At 45.1% G+C, this 15,675-nt stretch overlaps 1 protein-coding gene across 1 annotated transcript in view; it reads right to left on the bottom strand.

Annotated features, from left to right (window-relative positions):
- IFTAP (intraflagellar transport associated protein) overlaps positions 1-15,675 on the bottom strand; it is a 62,244-nt gene that overhangs the window by 20,253 nt on the left and 26,316 nt on the right. Inside the window, exon 4 of the mRNA XM_082269565.1 lies at positions 14,778-14,847. Within this exon, the coding sequence (XP_082125691.1) occupies positions 14,778-14,847 (70 nt within the window). The remainder of the gene's footprint in view (positions 1-14,777; positions 14,848-15,675) is intronic.

The raw sequence follows: 15,675 nt of genomic DNA, 5'->3' as shown, positions 1-15,675 counted from the left end.
TCGCAGCTCTAAATTTAGCCGGTGTGACAATAAATGAAAGTGTGTAATCTGCAGCCTTCACTCTGACTGGTAATGTTTAATCAAGCATCTTCTTCACATGCAAAATGTCCCTGACAGCACAAATCAGGAGGAGGGATGCGCCAAGGGGAAGACAGACCAAGGTATGGATGCATCAACGCTGAAGATTATTTGTATTGGAAATGTCCATCATCTAACCACAGTAGACTGCAACTGGTCTGCAACATATAACCAACCAGGACCGCTTTTATACTTACCTTACATGTTACAATCTGATTGTACGATCCCCTTTAGATCTTCAGAAGAAGAGGAAGAAGTTGGGACTTTGAATGAGGAGCGCAACTAACAATGGGTAAGATAAAGCCTGTGGTCACACGGATTCATAAGCAATAAAAAGGAGTAATATAAAAAAAAAATAAGTATTTATTCAATAGCCTCCACGGCAAGTTGTATGAATGCATAATGTTTGTATTTGGATACAATACATGATGAAACAGATGCATCACAATTGGTGAAATCGTAAGGGTACTTTCACACAGTCCGCCTCCATCGGCGGACTCTGTGCTGCTCAGCGGGGGATCGATCCGCCGATTCCTGCTGAGCAGGCGGATGACAGCTCCGTCTCCGCTCACTGTGCGGAGAGGGAGTGTCAGTGCCCCGCTGCTCTCTATGGGGGAATCGAATAAGAGCGGACCACCTGTCCACTCTCATCCGATCCCATCTGATCCCCTAGACCAGTGGTCCTCAACTCCGGTCCTCAGGGCCCACTAACAGGCCAGATTTTAAGTATTACCTTGGGCAGATGAAGACTAGAATACTGCAATCACTGAGCAGCAAATTATATCACCTGGGATGTATTTCAGTTATCTTGCAAACCTGACCTGTTAGTGGGCCCTGAGGGCCAGGGTTGAGGACCACTGCCCTAGACGGATGGAAAATAGGGTTTCTATCCGTCTGGATTTCACGGACAGGATCGGAATCGGATAGCAGCGGGTGTCAGCGGAGATGTCTCCGCTGACATCCGCTGCCCCATAGGGATGCATGGAGGATCTGATCAGGTCTGCCTAAAAAAACTGACAGGCGGATCTAATCGGATCGTTCGTGTGAAAGGGGCCATACACATGAACATAAAAACTGGATAACAAGAGCTGGTTACATGCAAGATCTAAAGACTGTAAATGGTTATTATATCATAAACAACAATTCATGTACAAGCCATTATAGGATTAGACATGAAAATTGCATCCTAAAGTGCTCGACGCGTTTCGTGGAACACAATCCACTTCTTCAGGAGCAGGTGCAATTAAATGTATCTGTTTCACGCAGTCCACTTTTGACGGTCGCTCCCGGATGATTCTGGCCCACAGAGCATCTGGAATTTCCTGGCCTTTATCTTTGTATGATCGAGCTTCTTCAACCAGCGTTGAGACATCATTTGACAACATATTCTCTGGAGAAAGGCGAGTGGCATTCATACGCTTACACAGCATCTTTGCTATAGTGTGTTTTCCTAAAGCAGATGGGCCCAAAACAATAATTTGCGACACTTCATCATTATCCTTCTGAAAGTGGTCAATCATATACTGGATGGGATTTTCTGGTCTGTCAATGAGGAGCTCTTGCACCATTTTCTGGATGATATGGAACACCTTGTGCTCCTCTGTATACACAGCCATGTGTGGGGGGATCCTCAGGAGCTTGGTGGTGGCATCCATATCTCTCCAGATCTCAAAGATATTTAGATCTTCCAACAAGTATGTAGTGCAAATGCCTGCCTGATTGGATATTTTATATAGGTTTTCTCATTACATAGTTTCGGTGGATTTAAAATTGATTGTACAGAGATTGCATGGTTATATGAGGTGTATCTAAAAAGTTTGGTGAATGGTATCAGAAAACAAACTAGAAGATACAAACAATTTACCTTTTTTGGCCTTCAAAATAATCGCAATCCTTCACAACACTTTTGGCATTGTTCATAAAGCTTCTGGAAACTCAGCAAAGGCCTCTTTAGGGATCCACTGCAGAACCTCTGTCACACATTCTTGGATTGCCGCCACGTCCGCAAAGCATTGTCTTGACCTTGGACTCTTGTAGGTGACTCTTTTTGGGTTGCGGGAAGACGGTGAATGCCATTCCATCAATTGCCGCTTGGATTCCGCATGGAACTGGTAGGACCAGGTATCATTCGCCTGTGACAATGGTTGGCAGAAAGGATGGATTCTGGTCACACATTGTAATGAAATCTCCAAAGGGTATTATCCATTTAGCTTTCTGTTCATCTGTCAGCTTGTGCGGCACAATCCGTGAACAAGCCGTGAACAGATCTTACACTTACTCAAATCTTCAGGCACGATGGTGCGCGCCATGTCCACGCTAATGCCCAATTCCTCCGCCATCAATCGCAGAGTCCGTTGCTGATCTTGTGCCAGCATTTGTCACACTTGCTCGATCAGGTCTGGGGTTCTGCTTGTTGATGGCCGACTGGAACATGACTCATCCTTAGTCATTTCCTTCCCGTCACTAAAGTGTTTGAAGTTGAACCAGTTCTAAACACATTTTCTGCTCACGGCTTCCATCCTGTACACTTGCACGAACATTTCTTGCGTCTCCGATGCCATTTTACCCAAGTTGTAGCAGAACTTGATCTTCACTCATTGCTCCATTGCACAGTGACCCTGCCGCTCACAATGACTACTTCAACTGCCGGCAGCGGGTTTTCCCCGATGGTCACGTGTACTCCACACTAGTTGGCAAATCTTTTTTTTTTTAGGTGGCAAATCTTGGCGTGTCTCTGGAAAGCGATGTGCATGCGCGTACACCTGGCCCATGTTGCCGTTGAAATATCGGACCATTCACCAAACTTTTTAGACACACCTCGTATTTTTAATCTGCATGGTGAGCCTTAGATAAAAGGGGGCCCAGGGCAAAAGCGAGAACTGTGGTACCTATTACATCTATTCCTCTACCCCTAGACTTAAAGATTTTTTTTTTTTGCCATGGTTCTGTTACCATAAGACAAGTACATGTAATACAATGTCCCATGTAGCTAGGTGCTTCTTAAGTCTACATATGAGGTCGGACTGGGTGCCACCCCCCCCCCCCCCTTCTCTGGCAGCTGTCCGAAAACATAGCTATGAAAAGATGGCCTCCAAGCACTCGGGAGACAAGTGGTGGTAAGAGGAATGCAGAAGGGCTGACATGCCCCTCTCCCTCTGCATTCCTCTTTCCACCATTTGTCCCATCAGCCGTTATGAAAGGGTTGTCTTCTTCCTAGCTATTGTATGTTGTCTGATAGCTGCTGGGGAAGGGACCAGTCCAAACCTATAGCTAGGTAATGAATACTTTTTTCCTCCCTATATCTACCAGGACTATATTTTTAAAGCCCTACTGCAGGCAAAATATGTGCATGTATGTACGTAAAATCTCAGCAAGGACATTAGATTGTAAGTTTCTTCGGAGTCAGCTGTTTGGATGTGCAATGTGTAATGTGGCATTAAAGCTGAGAACAAGGGCCCACAAGATAAATAGACATGTGCAATTCGTTTTGGTCCAAATATAAATTTGGACACATTTTTGGTGATTCGGAGATTCAGGAGTGTATCCAAATGGCCAAATCAAATAGTAACTTAACTTAGTAAGTTTCATTTCGTATATTTGTTTTCTAATGAATTCCAAATTTTCTGAACATTTCGAGTTGGAAACGGTCAAAAAATGATCAACCGATTTGAATTCTGTGTGAAGAATAACTGGTTGTTCAATTAAATTTTCACTATGAGGGGCTTACCCTCTTGATCACATATGTTTAAAAGTACTGATTGGAACATTTTTGTTTTTGACTGTTGCGATGTCAAAATAGGTTGATAATATGTTATCTGAATTTTCCTGATTTGACACGTTTCTTGTCATATGTATTGACATGTACATGGAAATATGCTTAATAAAATATTTGAACAAGAAGAATAACTGGTTGTTAAGGAGCGGGCCGGGAAGCCGACCGGTATGGCCTTAACAACTGATGACTCAACAGCTGTCAGCAGGATTCACCACTGACAGCTGAATGTAAATAGAATTGGGGGGGAAAAACAAATTTGCAAAAAAACAAAAACGTGTGGGGTCCCCCCCAATCCTTCGGGTTTAGTATGGATTCTATACTAGAGCCTTATCCGAACACACAGCTCAGCAGGTCAGGAAAGGCCACATGCCCTCAACATGGGGGGGGGGGGGGGTGCTTTGGGGAAGAGGGGCTACCCCCCACATTAATGGGGGGTAGCCTCTTCCCCACAATCCTGGCCTAGTGGGTGTGGCGGTCTGTGGGCAGGGGGCTTATCAGAATTTGGAAGCCCCTTAACAAGGGGGCCCACAGATCCCACCCCACGCTTCCCTATGTGAATGAGAATGGGCTAATCATTCGCCAAAAAAAAGGTAATAAAAAAACACAACAGTTTTAGAGAAAATAAATAACATAAAAGCGTTGACTCAAAAACCTCCAGACTTCAATAAGTCACCTCCCGCACCCCACAACTACCGTTATGGGGAAGATGCCCTTGTCCCCGTCAACATGAGGCCCTTTCCCCCCCCCCCCCCCCCCTCTTAATGGCCTGCCGGGATGCATGCTCGGATAAGGGTCTAGTATGTATTTTTTTTTTCAGATCTAGCCATGGAGTTATTCTTCAAAATCCATACCAGACCCTAAGGGCCCACGCCGTTTTTTTTTTTTTTTCTGAATATTTATTTGCTGGAAATTCTGTATATATTAAGGGAACCCGCTGACAGCTGATAAGTCATCGGTTGTTAAAGCGGAGCTCCACCCAAAAGGAGAAGCTCCGCTTATCTGCCTCCTCCTTCCCCCTTCTGGTGCCACATTTGGACCAAAACGAATTGCACATGTCTATTTATCTTGTGGGTAATTGTTCTCAGTTGAGGACACAGTAGCTAGGATAAACACACCCCTTTCATAATGGCTGATGAGATAAATGGTGGAAAGGGGAATGCAGAGGGAGAGGGGGAGCCCTTCTGCATTCCTCTTGCCCCCATGGCAACATCACCCGGAAGTTCGGCTCTCCTCCTCCTTCCCCCGTCGCCACCAAGCCATTCACAAAGCGCAATGCGCTTCACGCATCCGCAGTAGGGAACCGGCTGTGAAGCCCCAAGGCTTCACTGCCAGTTTCCCTTACAAGCAATGGTGGTGGCAGCACCCAAGAGCCAATTGAAAGATCCACTGGGGTGAAGACACCATGGGATTCCTGGACAGGTAAGTGTCTTAATATTAAAAGTCAGCAGCTACAGTATTTTAATTTTTCTGATGGAGCTTGGAGCTCCTCTTTAAGGATGTGGTGGCCACCTTCCCAGCCCCCTCCTTGACAACCAGCTATTCTTTATACAGGATTCAAATCGGTCAGTCATTTTTTGACCAATCTGAATTCGAATCGTTGCGAAAATTTGGAACTAGTTAGAAAATTAAAAAATGAAACTAAACAAATTCTGAAACATTCAACGAAATGAAATTAGTAACAATTAGTAACGAATGCATCTGAAAACAAAACAATATTTTACACTCTGCACATGTGCACATGAGGAAGTAAAACCCTCTCTTTTTACTTGTACCTACAGGTAAGCCTATAATAAGGCTTACCTGTAGGTACTGTGAATATCTCCTAAACTTGCACAGTTTAGGAAGTATTCAGAGTGCATGCAGCCGATGACGTCGGACCGCAAAGCCTGTGTCACAAACAGGCAGCTCCCACATGCATGCACGGGAGTGACGTCATCCTGGCTCTGGCCACTCACAACGCCAGAGCCCGCGAACCTGGAAGTAACACCTGGGAAGATGTCAGCCGTCTCAGCGGTGCGTGGGCACCGCTGAGACAGCTTAGTTCTATCATAAGTATTTTATAATGAGCTAGTATGTGATACAGCTTGTCTTACAGGGTTTTTTTTTTCTTCCCAGATTAACAACCTATTTAATCAATTACCGCCCCGCCCGCCCCATAGGCAATTGACGGCGGGAAGGTGGCTACATTATCCTGACCCGCCGTTATATGACGTCGTGCAGGATAATGCGCTCTGGGGCGCACAGAGCAGCGATCGGTGCTGCGGTGTGTCACTCTGACACACCACATCTCTGATCTCGGTAAAGAGCCTACTGACGTAGGCTCTTTTCCATGTGACCAGCTGTGTCCAATCACAGCTGGTCACATAGTAAATAGTAAGTGCCGTTGATCGGCTTTCCTCAGTACGTGCCTGACAGGCACGAGTAGAGGAGAGCCGATCCGTGGCTCTCCTGACGGGGGGGGTCTGCACTGGTAATCAGAGCATTGATTACCAGTGCAGACCCTTGGGGGGTGCCACTAGAGCCACCAGGGATGCCCACCCATGACCACCAGGGATGCCCACCCATGGCCACCAGGGATGCCCACCATGGCCACCAATCAGGGCTCAAGGAGCCTGCCAGTGGTGCCCTCCCCATCAGTGCTGCCCACCATTGCAATCTATCAGTGCTGCCCACCAGTGCCCATCATTGCCATCTACCAGTGCGCCCACCATTGCCCATTATTGCCCATCAGTGCTGCCTATCAGTACCCACCAATGCTGCATATCAGTGCCACATATCAGTGCCACCTCATCAGTGCCTGTCAGTGTGGCCACATCAGTGCAGGAAAAAACGTATCGATTTACAAAATGTTATAACATTTTTTTTATTTGTTTAGCAAAAAAGAAAAAAACTTTCGGTAATCCAATGCCACCAAAAGAAAGCTCTATTTGTGGGGAAAAAATGACATAAATTTGGTTTAGGTACAGCGTTGCATGACCGCGCAATTGTCATTCAAAATGCAACAGCGCTAAAAGCTGAAAATTGGCCTGGGCAGGAAGGGGGTGAAAGTGTCCGGTACTGAAGTAGTTAAGATAAATGCAGAGGCAGAGGGAATGTGTCAGCCTCCTATCCCTCTGCATTTCTTTTGCTGGTGCTTGTCTTGGGTAAGTGCACTTATGAAGCTGCCATCTCCTTCCTAGCTATGTTGTCGGACAGCTAGGGGCGAGGGGGGAAACGGGTCCAACCTAATAGGGTTAGGAAGCATCCAGCAACGTCTCCTATGGAGGACAGAACAGTCAAAATATTGATAGATCTACTTTAGGCCCCTTTCGAACTTGTACAACCTGAAAGTCATGCGACTTGAAGCAATGAAGCAATGCCTGTGTAAATGTTGAGGTCTATGGACCTCAAGTCTCATTAAAGTCAGACCATAGTAGTGCAGGGACTACTTTGAAGTCGCACACATATGAATGGTACTCATTGGAAATCATGGGGTACGAATTGAAGTCCCAAGTTGCAGGACAAGTGTAAAAGGGGCCGTAACCTTTGTAGTGCAGGGGGGCCCCACTTATAGTGTATTTTTTTTTACAAAAGACGAACGTCCACCGAGTTCAAACAAATAATGCAGAGTAAAAGAATAGATCTTATATACAGGATGTGTCATCATAACTTCTTAAACTCCTTTGAAGGAGACCTCCCTTAACCAGAGAGACAAGTCAGGTTACATGAGCCAAATAAACAATCGTCCAGCTGCCAGCTAAATTAATTGGCTCTCATTCATTATGCAATCTAATTACTAGGAACCAAATAAGTGCAGTTCCTTGTGGCTCTCCCTTATCTCCCCGTGCTGCGAGCTCCTCTGGTCTTTGTGAATATTTGATCCCGACTCACGCTGAGATCTCTGCTAGACCGACCTGAATTTTTCCTGTTCATCTCTACCAATCCGTACAATTCCATCCTCGTAACCTCTGCGGGGCAGCAGCTTGGGGCGAGTGGGCGGCGGGGGGGGGGTTTACATCAGCTGTATCTGCCCCGTGAAGTTGGCTGCTGGTGATTCTGCCGCACAACGCCGCGATGATCCTAATTAAGCTGCTAATTACATTCTCAGTGGAGGTGATTATTTAGCAATAGGAATGCAGTGCCTGTTGCCAATGAGAGGGAGATAATTGAGCAAGTATTGACATGTCATGCTAGACACAATCTGCAAATTATTTTTCACGTTTCTGACTCAGATAAGTTTGGAAGTCTTGGTGACCATGCTTAGGAGATGCAGGACAGGAGCAAAGCAAGGTGTGGACGGTATCTGGTATGGCACCATAAGGGCATGTACGGACAGCATTTTCCATGATGTAGTTTTAAGGCTCTGTTCCCACTAGTGAGGCCTCTTCTTGCGACTTTGGACACAAAGTCGCATGACAAGTCACAGCCTATTGATTTCAATGGCACCCATTCCTATCTATGCCACTTAACCACTTTACCACCGGAGGATTTTGCTGTCTTACGTCCAGGCCACTTTTTGCGATTCGGCACTGTGCGACTTTAACTGACAATTGCGCGGTCGTGCGACGCCGTACCCAAACTAAATTTACGTCCTTTTTTTCCCACAAACAGAGCTTTCTTTTGGTGGTATTTGATCACCTGTGCGATTTTTACTTTTTGCGCTATAAACAAAAAAAAGCGTAAATTTTGAAAAAATAACAATATTTTTCACATTTTTTTTATATGAAATTTCCCCCCCAAAAAAATGTAAAAATCAAAATTTTTTTAAATTTTTGGCCAATTTGTTTTCTGCTACATATTTTTGGTAAAAAAAAAAAAAATCGCAATAAGTGTATTTTGATTGGTTTGCGCAAAAGTTATTGCGTTTACTAACTAAGGGAAAGATTTCTGTCATTTTTGGTGTTTTTTTTTTTTAACGAGTAATGGCGGCGATCTGCGATTTTTTTTTTTCGCGGGACTGCGACATTGCGGCGGACAGATCTGACCCTTGACTGACATTTTTGACACTTTTGGGGGTACCAGTGACATTACAGTAATCAGTGCTATACAGTGGGTACGGAAAGTATTCAGACCCCCTTACATTTTTCACTCTTTGTTATATTGCAGCCATTTTCTAAAATCATTTAGGTTCATTCTTCTTCTTCATGAATGTACACATAGCACCCCATACTGACAGAAAAACACAGAATTGTTGACATTGTTGCAGATTTATTAAAAAAGAAAAACTGAAATATCACATGGTCCTAAGTATTCAGACCCTTTGCTGTGACACTCATATATTTAACTCAGGTGCTTTCTATTTCTTCTGATCATCCTTGAGATGGTTCTACACCTTCATTTGAGCATTTGAGTCCAGCTGTGTTTGATTATACTGATTGGACTTGATTAGGAAAGCCACACACCTGTCTATATAAGACCTTCCAGATCACAATGCATGTCAGAGCAAATGAGAATCATGAGGTCAAAGGAACTGCCTGAAGAGCTCAGAGACAGAATTGTGGCAAGGCACAGATCTGGCCAAGGTTACAAAAAGATTTCTGCTGCACTTAAGGTTCCTAAGAGCACAGTGGCCTCCATAATCCTCAAATGGAAGACGTTTGGGACGACCAGAACCCTTCCTAGAGCTGGCCGTCCGGCCAAACTGAGCTATCGGGGGAGAAGAGCCTTGGTGAGAGAGGTAAAGAAGAACCCAAAGATCACTGTGGCTGAGCTCCAGAGATGCAGTCAGGAGATGGGAGAAAGTTGTAGAAAGTCAACCATCACTGCAGCCCTCCACCAGTCGGGGCTTTATGGCAGAGTGGCCCGACGGAAGCCTCTCCTCAGTGTAAGACACATGAAAGCCCTCATGGAGTTTGCTAAAAAAACACCTGAAGGACTCCAAGATGGTGAGAAATAAGATTCTCTGGTCTGATGAGACCAAAATAGAACTTTTTGGCCTTAATTCTAAGCGGTATGTGTGGAGAAAACCAGGCACTGCTCATCACCTGTCCAATACAGTCCCAACAGTGAAGCATGGTGGTGGCAGCATCATGCTGTGGGGGTGTTTTTCAGCTGCAGGGACAGGACGACTGGTTGCAATCGAGGGAAAGATGAATGCGGCCAAGTACAGGGATATCCTGGACAAAAACCTTCTCCAGAGTGCTCTGGACCTCAGACTGGGCCGAAGGTTTACCTTCCAACAAGACAATGACCCTAAGCACACAGCTAAAATAACGAAGGAGTGGCTTCACAACAACTCCGTGACTGTTCTTGAATGGCCCAGCCAGAGCCCTGACTTAAACCCAATTGAGCATCTCTGGAGAGACCTAAAAATGGCTGTCCACCAACGTTTACCATCCAACCTGACAGAACTGGAGAGGATCTGCAAGGAGGAATGGCAGAGGATCCCCAAATCCAGGTGTGAAAGACTTGTTGCATCTTTCCCAAAAAGACTCCTGGCTGTATTAGATTAAAAGGGGGCTTCTACTAAATACTGAGCAAAGGGTCTGAATACTTAGGACCATGTGATATTTCAGTTTTTCTTTTTTAATAAATCTGCAACAATGTCAACAATTCTGTGTTTTTCTGTCAGTATGGGGTGCTATGTGTACATTCATGAGGAAGAAGAATGAACTTAAATGATTTTAGCAAATGGCTGCAATATAACAAAGAGTGAAAAATTTAAGGGGGTCTGAATACTTTCCGTACCCACTGTAAATATACGCTTATGCACGGTTACTGTAAAAATGACACTGGCAGGGAAGGGGTTAATTTTATTGGAGAGGGAGGGGTTAATGTATGCCTGGTGCTTACTGACATGTGTGGGGGGGGAGGTGACTGAGTGACACAGGGACAGATCGGATGTTCAGCTATGCTGAACCCTGCAATCTGACCCTGCCTGTCACTTAGGAGATCCGCCCGCTCTGTTTACACAAGCGGGCGGATCTCCACACTCGATTCCCCGACGATCGATTTGTAGTTGACTAAAATGTATGAGATTTTAGTCGACTAAATTGTACTGGAGATTTTAGTTGATTAAAATATGACTAAAACTAAAAACACATCAGATGACTAAAATATGACTTAAACTAAAATAGCATTTTAGTCAAAAGACTAAAATAAAACTAAAATGGCATTTTAGTCAAAAGACTATGACTAAAACGAAATCGAAATTTGCTGCCAAAATTAACACTGATGTGGAGGAGTATCCAAAAAATACTTTTTTTCTTCTTTCTGATCCTGTGACAAGGTGCACAAAAACATAAGTCAGTGGGGAAAAAAACGCGAACACACATAAAAGTGTACTAGGGTCAAGGACACTCTGGTCTACCTAGCCAAAAGGCCTGGTGGACCTCTCTCCTCGTGATCAGCTGAAGATGTCCACCAAGTACTAGGTTTCGGATTCTCTTAAGACGAGACTGCCAAGGCAGGAGAAAATGAAACCTGATGGCCACACATCCTCCCTCTAGACTTCATGGTGGACCCAAAGACCCACACCCTATCCTTGTAGAGTTAAAAAGACGTAAAAAAAAAGTGCAGTAACAAACAAGTGCAGCAAATAAATATGAAGTGCCAATGGCTAATACAACAGACAGGCCTTGTGGCCTGGTAAAAAAAAGTCTTCCAGTCTCAGATAAAAGGCCTAGCCTATCCTTTTAGCTGAAAATAAAAAAAAAGCATTTGGTGTCCTGGCCAAAGGACACTCAGTGGGGTCCCATAGTGTTACTACGGATCCCCCCAGGTTGCCATTCCCAGGGAGTGCTTGACACGGTGGGCTCTCTTTCTTCCCGACCCCCAGCCAGACAAGGTATCCCCACTCAAATCAAGGGGCACTGGACCCCTCAGGATCCTCCACACTAGAAAACTACTCCATCCCGGACCCCCAATTTACCCAGTGGCCACTTAATTTGGGTTTTCTCCCATGAGGAAGATCCCTCAGAACCCCCATCATACCAAGAGGGATACTATACAGCCAGCCATTCCAGTCAGAAGGCCAGAATGAAGGTGGAGCATCCTACGGACACTGATAGGAACTGATACTACACTTGATCCTAAAGATATTTGTTATGGCACTTGCACTATGTATGCACCTAAATGCCCAGCTGCCACTCCACAAAGGAGCGCCCCCTGTTGCACAGTAGTAGACTAAAATATAAACATTTAATTTTGATGTTGCTCTAGTAGTTCACATTTAGATTGTGCCCCTCTTCTTTAGTTTATACTTGATGTTAGCCAAAAGGCTGAGAAGTTTTGGGTTGCTTCGTGTAGGTGTGATGAGCAGGTGCACACCAACCTTATTTGCCATCTCTTAGTTCAGGGGTGCTCAACCCACGGCCCACGGGACAAATGTGGCCCACAGAGCCCTCTGATGTGGCCTGCGACCTCAAACCAGGTAAGTGCATACCCAGGGTCGACAACCCATTCTGAGCATCGAAGTGCAGTGAGCCGGCACCGGGAGCGAAGAGAGCAGGCAGCCGTGGAGGATGCTTCCTCTGTAGTGTCGGCTCCTGTCCCAGGCGGAGTGATACCAAGTGTTATACTTTCCAGCAGCCTGGAGGAGAATTCCAGGGAGCCCATTCCAGGGAGAAGAACGGTCAGCTGTGTTTACAACAGCTGACCGTTCTTCTCTCTCAGCGGGGAGCGTTCGCGGGTGTCAGGTGGCATTTGGAACCACCTGCCCGGAGTCCCCGCTGCCAAAAAAGGGTGGCGGCGTGGAGCGTGCTCGCCCCCTAGCTGCAGGCGCGTGACCGACGTAGGTCTACGTCGTTTCGTGCAGGAGGGCTGCACTGTCGCAGTAAATCGGCGGTGGGCGATCGGGAACCAGTTAATACTTTGTAGTAAAAAATAAATCAAAGTCCATAAATCTATCCCATAGTTTGTGGACGCGATAACTTTTGCGCAAACCAATCAATTTATGCTTATTGGGATTTTGTTTTTCCAAAAACATGTAGCAGAATACATATTGGCCTAAACTGATGAAGAAATTTTTTTTTATTTTTTTATAGTTCTATTTGTGGGGGAAAAAAAAAAATAAATTTTATTTGGGTACAGCGTCGCACGTGCAATTGTCAGTTAAAGAAAGGCAGTGCCGTATAGCAAAAAATGGCCTGGTCAGGATGGTGGTAAAATCTTCCGGAGCTGAAGTGGTTAACCACTTAAGCCCCGGAGGATTTTCCTGCTAAACGACCAGGGGGTATTTTGCGATTCGGCACTGCGTGACTTTAACGGACAATTGCGCGGTCGTGCGACGCTGTACCTAAACGAATTTGACGTCCTTTTTTTCCCACAAACAGAGCTTTCTTTTGGTGGTATTTGATCACCCGTGCGATTTTTACTTTTTGCGCTATAAACAAAAAAAGAGCGTACATTTTGCAAAAATAACAATATTTTTCACATTTTTTTATATGAAATTCCCCCATAAAAAAATGTAAAAATCAAAATTTTTTAACATTTTCGGCCAATTTGTTTTATGCTACCTATGTTTGGTAAAAAAAAAAAATCGCAAAAAGCGTATTTTGATTGGTTTGCGCAAAAGTTATCGCGTTTACTAACAAAGGGAAAGGTTTTTGTCATTTTTGTTGTTTTTTTTTTTAACGTGTAATGGCGGTGATCTGCGTTTTTTTTTGTGGTACTGCGACATTGCGGCGGACAGATCGGACCCTTGACTGACATTTTTGACACTTTTGGGGTTACCAGTGACATTACTACAGTAATCAGTGCTATATATATGCACTGTTACTGTAAAAATACACTGGTAGTGAAGGGGTTAACTTTATTTGGGAGGGAGGGGCTGTGTGTATCCCTAGGGGCGTGCTTTCTACTGTGATTGGCTGTGGCTTGAGCTGTAAGGACACTGATCAACGGATCTACATACTAGATCCGTGTGATCAGTGTCTTTACAGCGAGGAGAATGACAGGTGGCTTGTTTACACAAGCTGCCTGACATTCTCCCTCTCCCCCGCCGATCGCCGAGTGACCGGCGGACATCGGGTCCGCTGGTCACACGCGCGGGGGGGGGTCCGTGACCGCGCGGGAGCGCGCCTCCGCGGGTGCGCGCTCGCTCCCCAGAGCCTCACAGGCGAGCGACGTAGACCTACGTCACTCTGCCTGTGAGGGGCTGACTGCCGCAGTAAATATACTGTGAGCAGTCGGCAAGCGGTTAAAGCAAATTCCACATCTGCAGTCAAATATGCCTAAAATTAAAAAAAAAAAAAAAAAAAAAAAAAAACTTAACTCAACTAGCTGCTTAACCACTTGCTGAGCGCACACTGTACATCTACTGCAACAGTGCAGGTAGGCTGCACAGAATCACATATATATATGTACGTGTTACTCTGTTCTTCCGGGTAGGGGGGCGCTGCGATTAGTGACAGCACAAACTGATCAGCAGGTGCTTGCCAATGGATGTCTGCTGGCGCTGATCAGTGAGGAGGAAGACAAAACAAAGCTCTGCCCTGTCAGGAAAATCCAGCACATCCTTCAGTGAAAGCACCTCACAGTAAACATAAACACTGGCTAGGCACACATTTAACCCTTTGATCACCATGAATGTTTAACCCCTTTCCAACAAGTGTCATTAGTACAATGACAGTGCATATTTCTACCATCGATTACTGCATTAGTGTCACTGGTTCCCACAAAGTGTCAAAAGTGTCAGTTAGTGTCTGATTGGCCGCCGCAATATTTCAGTCCTGCTAAAAGTCACTGATTGCTGCCATTAGCAGTATAAAAAAAAAAAAAAAAATCCAGAATATACAGTACACTACTACAGGTTTCATTTTCTCATGTGACAACACTGAAGAAATTACACTTTGCTACAATGTAAAGTAGTGAGAGTACAGCTTGTACTCAGCATTTTTTTTTTTATATAATTTAACAGAAAAAAAAAGATTATGTTTATGTTATTTCCCTAGATATCCCTATAAGATGTGTAAAGATGCAGCATGATACAACAATAAAAACCTACGGAAATGTGGCGTTGTCTCCTCATCATCAGAGAGAGCGTCCATGTCAGACGTACGGAGGAAATTATCAACCTGGGAAATAAAGAAAAAAGACAATGACTTCTAAACACATAGTATTCTAAGTAAACTAAAGTTAAATAATCTTTAAACAACCCTAAAGTGATATTAAAGTCTCATTTATTTATTTTTTTATATAACAAACATGTTATATTTATCTCCTCTGTGCAGCTGGTTTTGCACAGAGCATCCCGGATCCTCCTCTTCTCGGGTCCCTCTTCGTTGCTCTTGGCCCCTACCTCCTGTCAGGTGCCCCCACAGCAAGCACCTTGCTGTGGGGGTCACCCAAGCAGACGTGCTCCCGACCTGTGGCTCTGTATGTCCATTTACGCACGGAGCTGTGGCTTGGCTCAGCCCCCTGTGTCTTCTGATTGGCTCACTGGCTGTGACAGCAGCGGAAGCTAATGCCATTCAAGAGTGCGAGTCCCCCGAGAGGCAAGGCTCTTATGGTTATTGTTGGATCGAGAGGAGACTCAAGTAAGTATTAGGGGGGTTGGGGGGGCTGCTACACACTGAAGGTATTTTACATTCATGCATAGAATGTGAAAACTTGTGCCTTTACAACCACTTTAAAGTGACACGAAACAATATCCTCATTCTGAAAATAATGCATACACATCCATTACTTAACCTCCCTGGCAGTATTCCCGAGTGTGGCTCGGGGTTAACTTTAAGTACCAAAAGCGGTAACAACCGAGCCCCACTCGGGATTACCCCAGAAGCACACTCACCTTCTCCTGCGATCCCCCGCCATCCTCCAGCTGTCCGCCCGCTCTGTGCTCGGCCGATGCCTTCCTTCACCTGTCTTCCGGGTTCCCTTCCCTGCGAGCGTTGCGACGCAGG

The sequence above is a fragment of the Pelophylax lessonae genome (assembly GCF_965119305.1).
Source record: "Pelophylax lessonae genome assembly, chromosome: 10".
Lineage (NCBI taxonomy): Eukaryota > Metazoa > Chordata > Amphibia > Anura > Ranidae > Pelophylax > Pelophylax lessonae.
The sequence above is the reverse complement of the archived record's forward strand: the minus strand, read 5'-3'. Positions and strand labels throughout refer to the sequence as shown.